This window comes from Condylura cristata, unplaced genomic scaffold (genome assembly GCF_000260355.1).
Source record: "Condylura cristata isolate star-nosed mole 26May11 unplaced genomic scaffold, ConCri1.0 scaffold00025, whole genome shotgun sequence".
Taxonomy (NCBI): domain Eukaryota; kingdom Metazoa; phylum Chordata; class Mammalia; order Eulipotyphla; family Talpidae; genus Condylura; species Condylura cristata.
The window spans coordinates 178,391-184,634 of record NW_004567126.1 but is presented as its reverse complement, the minus strand read 5'-3'; the positions used below and the strand labels follow the sequence as shown (position 1 = coordinate 184,634).

Sequence of the window (6,244 nt, the reverse complement as noted above, 5' to 3'; positions counted from 1 at the left end):
ACACCAGTATGACTTCATGCATTCAGAGGGGACTATTTCCTGGTTAAGGGGAAAATTGCATGATTGGCTTCTGAAAGACCTTCATCTTAAACAGCTTTAAAAAAAAAAAAGATTTATCTATTTATGTATATAAGAGCTGGGGTACAGGCCAGAGGTGCAGGTGTTGAGAGGATTCACCAGAGACAGAGTGGGGAGCAGAATAGGCAGATATACTGAAATACACTGCTGAGGGGAGCAGTTGGCTGGTCAAGAGGTCAGCTACACCGTGTGGATCACCTCCCTGGCTGGGGGATCCAGCTGGTGCTGCAGTGGCTGTGGATAGCTTCATAGTACTGCACTTTAACCCGTTGTGCCACTAGGAGGCGCAAATAGTTAAGGGAAGGCCCTTATATAGTTTTATATTGAAATATTTCATTTAGGAGTCTGAACTGTCTTCCTTCAGTTTTCTGTCATCTACATTCACTCAGTAGGGACCCGGTTTGTTCTAGGGTCTGGTTTATTCTTTCTGTCTTGCTTGGACCAAGGATCTGGCAGAGCATGTCTGCAGGAGAAACTTTGGGCTGGAAGGAGAGGTAAATAAATCTTCAAAGCCTGCAACTAAATCTCTACACTGAAATATGTTATCCCTATGGAATGAATATTTGTGTATGATCTGAAGTAGGATTCAGGATTTATCTTCTTTTGGTAAAATTCACAAGGCAAATAATATCTCTTCTTGTGATAATGCATTGCCACCATCAACCTCTGTCATGTTCTCATATTCTTGAACTTGTTTCTGGATTCCCTCTGGGTATTTTCCTAGAACTAGTGTTGTACCTTTTGTTTTTGCTAACAACACATTTTACTGTTTGATAAGACAGCTCTTTCACCTTCTTATCATTCTTGGCTTTGGTGGCTGTTGTGAGGGGGGTTGTTGTTTGACTCTCCAGTGACAACATGCTTACCTTGTGAGAGTGCTAGTACTTGTCCCAGACCAGCTGTGAGGGGTAGAGTTTGGAGATGATAGTGTCTATGATGGATAAATCAGACACAGTTTCTTAAGAAGAGAGAGAAGAGTGGGCACTGGCTCTGAGGAACTCTGCTATCTTGCTCCTTGCCATTTAAAGGCTTTATTAGACACAGGGGCAAGTAACCCACTCTATCTGGGTTCTCCTGAAGTTGGATGGGTGAACAAATTAACATCAGATAAGTCAAAAAAGTTTAAGACATAATAACATTCATACATAGAACTTAGATAGCTGTAAATTCCAAGGAGGATCGAGTGGATACTTACCCTGTGTTTAGACCCTTAGGTCATCAAAGAAAGGGGGAGACTTCACACAGACAAGGATGGAATTACCTTATTTTGAGAGTAAATGTAGAGATGACATTTTCACAGGTAAATCTACAAGTGAATGAGACCCTTAAACTACATGCTAAATCATAAAAGAGGTGAGCAGTGATTGCTTCTCTGATTGGGAAAATGGCAGAGACCTGGATGGGATCGATCTTCTTTGATTAGAGAAAGGTGAAGGACTCAGGCAAGGATAAACTTCTCACTTAACTCAAAGTAATCTCAACTCAAAGTAATCTCAACTCAAAGTAATGGCAAGAGACCTCCCAGGGTTCCCAGGGCCTTTAGTTCTCCTTGCTAAGGCAACACTTGGCAAGAGGCCCACTTTGGGAATAATTGAGAATAGTCTATGTGACCCCTTTGGGGAGATCAACCCAATATCCTTAATAGTGGTGGCATTGTTTCCTGAACTGGACAGAAGCTACCCAGCCTTATTCCTTGCTGTCAGGCACTGGCTTTGTGCTTGGTAAGAGTGCTCAGTCTGTGGAGGAGGTGTCTGAGTGACAGTTCTTCCTGCCTCTCCTTGTATCAGCTTCGATGTGTCACTTCTCCTTTCCACTCTCTGGGCATTGTGAATTGGGACATTGAGCTAATTCTACACTCTGGGCCCTGCAAATAGGTACAATGGGATGACTCTGATTCAGACTCCTGCTTGGAGCCTCTGAATCAGTGGGAAGAGGCAGGGTGGCTCTGAGCTGCCTTTAATGTTGTGGTTAAGATGGAAGGCCTATCACTTCCTGAACATGATCTTGGGCATTTTATGTAATCTGTCAAGTTTCTATAACATCCGCTGAGAAGTGAGGTTGATTCTGGCTCTTGCTTAAGAAGTCAATACTAGAAGCAGTGGTATTTTTGGGGATGAAGCTTGGCCAGTAGTAACGCCAGTCAGGTAAACATCAGATGGAGGGAAGTTAGGGCTGGCATTTAGCAAGACATCTTTCCTTACTTCTAGCAGGAACACATGGTGCACTAGTAATAAATTCAACAACATATACACTTAAAAAGTAAGTGATAGAAAGTGCCCCTGGCACCAAGTGCTCAACAGCAGCTGAAGTGGCAGCTGAGGAGGCACCTAGGGACCAGTATTTGGCCTTTCTCTGTACTGGCTGGCTCAGGCAGTATGTGGGTGGGAGTTACTCAGTTATTCCCCAGAGGGGAGCTGAATTTCTCGGTAACTTTCAACTCAGGGTGAATGTTTTTTTCCTATCATTCATCTTAAGAAACAGGCCTTGAAATAATTCTGCTTCTGGAAATTTTCCTACATACACACTTGCACAGATGTACAAAAGCCTAGGCCCAAGGGTGTCCACTGCAGCTTTACTGATAAGGGGGAAAGATGGAAAAGATCTGGATGGGTCCCAGCAGGGAGCTGATGACAAGACAGAAGCTCCAGGGAAATGCAGCCCTGCTTTTGGGAATGAGCCCATTCATGCAAAAAATGTGCCTCTGCTTGTGGGAAATAAATTCTCTGTGCCCGTTATTGTAGCATTGAGGGTAGGCAAACTTTTGGAAGCAGTCCAGAGAACCGTTTAATCTGTGGCCCTTTAGACAGTGGGTCAGGCACATGCTGGGGGCCTCTGTAGCCACAGAAAGAACTAGAAATTCCTTTGAGGGCTGATGGGCATATCTTTGGGTGAAACTGGCAGAAATTGCTCGGGGGGTACTGGAAATGCTTATATCTTGACTGTGGTAGTATGTGCCTTTGTCAAAAGTTGCCAAACAAACTGTGTCAGTAACATATCTATCTATATGTGTGTGTGTATTTTTTAAGGCATACATCAGTGGGAAAGGGGAGAAACACTTCACCTCTGCTTTCATTTACATAAATACTAGAAGGAAAACTAAGGTATTTGTCAAAGATTATTTCCTTTTAGGAAAGAGGGAGGGAAAAATAAAGGGGGGACAAGATGTTTCACCTTTCTATAAATTTAAATTTTCAAACCATATATTGGTGTTATCACTGATTCCATATTGAAATTAACAAAAACGAATGTCATGCTACAACTGCCAAGGGGTTGTGGTTATATAAAGAGAACATGCACAAAACTGTGTTCTTTGAATAAAAAAGGGGGAATTTAAACATTTTTTAAAAGGGGGAATATTTCTATTGTGGCAGTATTGATTGCAGAAGCAGGGAAAATGGTATCTGCTGACCCTAGACATGGGTTGGCAGTGGTTGTCTTTGCGTAGTGCCTTGTTCTATTTGGTCTTTACATAAAATTGCATCCATGTATGAGGCTAGTTAGTAATAGATGGGGTGAAAGGATGGAGGTGCAGAGAAGCACGTTGGAACATCCCTAACACTCAAGCCCAGGTGAAGCTACTGAGGTAAGAAGAGAACATGTTCAGCCTTTGCAGCTATTCTTTTATTGAAAGTTTGGCGGTGACAGAGAATGCATGACTCAGGAGAAAGCTTCCCCTCTCTGCCTGCTCCACTCTCTCCCCTCACTCCCCTACTAGCTGAAACAGGATGGGTGAGCCCAGGCCTGGGAGGTGGCTTTCTGGCTGGTTCGCATGTCCATGCTTCTTTCACATACATGTGCATTTTCACCATAAAGATTTCTAGGCTGCGAGTCTCCTTGCTCTGTCATAGTATCACAGGCCCATAGGTGGGGGCTCCAGTGGGACCCCTCAAGGGAGTTTCCTCTGCCTCAGCCCCCACAGTGGAGCCTTCATGGGTGCTTAGGGCCTGGCCCTCCTTGGCAGCTTGGTCTTGAAGAGGGATTTGCCTGAAGCCTCGATGTAAGTCACGCTCATCTCTTTGGAGTCAATCTCCACATAAGCGAAGCCACCCAGTGAATCCTCAGCCCCATAATGGAAGCGCAGGTAGCCATTGGGGACCTTGCGATGGTGCTTCTTTGAGGGATCCATGAAGTTGCCAGCCCCACTCAGCACATAGCCCACACCGTTCTCATCCTGAAGGTACTATGGACAGAGGACAAAGAGTAAGTGGAGCCCTTAGTCCCACAATGAGGTTGACCATGGACTTTGTGCCATGAGTCCAGAGTTAGGTCTGTCCCTCAGGAAGATAACCCATTTGGACCTCAGTTTCACCATTGTAGGAGTGTATTACTTTACAGGTAGATTGCTGAGCAAGCAATGGCAACTGGGCAGTGTAGCTTTAAAGGAAACTTAGGCTGTTTTCCTGGTTGGAGAACATGGAGTTTGAGATGACACTCCCAGAGAGCAGGAGGACCCTAGTGCATCATGTGGCATATTGGTCAGCCTGGGGACCACTTACTTGGCTTCCCATCCCATTCCCATGCCCCTTACCTGAAGGTTATGGTCATGGCCGCTTAGGTAGGCAGTGACCTTGTACTTGGCCAGCAGTGGGGACAGTTGCTTCACCAGGCAGTGGGTAGGCCCATGCTCAGCAATAGACCAGACAGGATAGTGGCCAGCCACCAGCACGTAGTCCTCCTTGGCTTCTGCCAGTTGCTTCTTGAACCAGGACATCTGTGAACGGGCCATTGCCAGATTGCGAGGCTTCTCTGGCTGCTGGCTGACGAAGTCATCTGAATTGCCACACAAAGTCACTGTATCCAGCATGAAGATGACCACAGAAACATTGGACTGTGGGACTTTGGCACGCAGGCGGTAGTAAAGGCTGGGGAAGTGCCTGTGGAGGGGACAAGACCAGTGGATGCATGTCACAGACACACAAGTCCTGGGGTCAACTCAGACAATGGGCCTCTTTTTTTTATCTGAGTAAAGCTTGGGGAATGGCATGGTGAGGGATGTGTGTATGTGTGTGTGTGTGCATAGGTGCAGTCTCACCAGCGCTTAGAAATCTTGGAGTAGGCAATCTGTGCTGAAACATTGCCAAGATGATCATGGTTGCCAGCCAGCACATACCAGGGCACATCGCGGAGAGAGGGGTCAGAGAATACATCCTCAAAGGTCTCCTGCAGCAGACAGAAAGGATACCCATGACCTCGGGGTCAAGCAGCTACCGTGACAGTTGAGTGCTCTAGTGTCACAGGGGTCAGCTTCCCTCTGCCTCCCCGAGTCAAATATCAAATGGCCTCTTCCCACTGTCTTCCCCCACCACTCACTCAGTAGCACACACCTGGAACCTCTTGTCACTGGCATCATGCACTCCACTGAAGTAGAAATTGTCCCCTAAAGACATGATGAAATCTGTTCTCTTCATCTGCACAGTCCTGGCAATTTCCTTGGCATTGGCCATTTCCCGTGCTGTGTGGAATGGGGCATTGGGGACTCCACCCCAGTCCCCCATAGCTACGAAGCGCAAGGCAGGGTCTGCCCTGTTAGCCAGGGGGAGCACCAGTGAGACTTGCAGAAAGAGCAGTACTATCCATTTGTCCATCTGGAAGGGAAGAGACAAGCAACCAAGGCATGGACAGCAGGCCCTGAGACCCCTGCTTTGCCCAGCTTGAGTGGGAGACAGGTCCCTGCATTACTGGCCCAGATGGAACTTCCTCTATGCCCTACTTCCCAGAACTCCAGGGCAAGAGTTGGCTGTGAGGGTTAGTGGGTGGGTGGGTGGGGTCCAGCCAGGGGCTAGGGAGGATGGCCATTTGGCCCCCCCACCCTCCCTCATCCCCATCCCAGGACTCACCCTGGGGGAAGCACAAGCCTGTCAGTCAGTCAGAGACTCTTGAGAGGCAGGTAAACTCCAAGGCAGAACTGGCAGTCACAGAGCCTTTATTTCCTGGGGTGGAAATGGATCATTAGGGAGGATGATGCAGTTTCTCCGGGGACTGTTCCAGAAGTCCACCCCTTGGGTCATGTGAGTCTTGGAGTTCCCCAGCTCTAGACACGAGATTGGGGTGGGGGTCTGGCCCCCATGGCCTCTGTGCCTGCCCTCATGAGCTTGTGATTAGGGCACCAGCACCCCTTTATCTGTGTATGTTGTCCATGGGTGGTGTCTGTGTGCCTCAGATAGAC

At 47.2% G+C, this 6,244-nt stretch overlaps 1 protein-coding gene across 1 annotated transcript; it reads right to left on the bottom strand.

Annotated features, from left to right (window-relative positions):
- Nucleotides 1-3,695: 3,695 nt before the first annotated feature.
- Nucleotides 3,696-5,977, bottom strand: ACP5 (acid phosphatase 5, tartrate resistant). Its single transcript, XM_004688994.2, has 5 exons — nucleotides 5,916-5,977; nucleotides 5,403-5,663; nucleotides 5,111-5,238; nucleotides 4,607-4,952; nucleotides 3,696-4,258 (listed from the first exon to the last, which is right to left on the bottom strand). Exons 2-5 carry the CDS (start codon nucleotides 5,661-5,663, stop codon nucleotides 4,016-4,018), a joined length of 978 nt encoding a protein of 325 aa, XP_004689051.1. The 5' UTR covers nucleotides 5,916-5,977; the 3' UTR covers nucleotides 3,696-4,015.
- Between the last annotated feature and the right edge of the window lie 267 nt (nucleotides 5,978-6,244).

What these genes read in the sequence shown, in the direction of transcription:
- ACP5 (XM_004688994.2), bottom strand. Translation starts at nt 5,663, where the DNA reads ATGGACAAATGGATAGTACTGCTCTTTCTGCAAGTCTCACTGGTGCTC. An exon ending in CCAGTGACAAGAGGTTCCAG is followed by an intron (nt 5,239 to 5,402) that starts GTGTGTGCTACT and finishes TGTCTGCTGCAG; the next exon opens with GAGACCTTTGAGGATGTATT. An exon ending in TCCAAGATTTCTAAGCGCTG is followed by an intron (nt 4,953 to 5,110) that starts GTGAGACTGCAC and finishes TCCCCTCCACAG; the next exon opens with GCACTTCCCCAGCCTTTACT.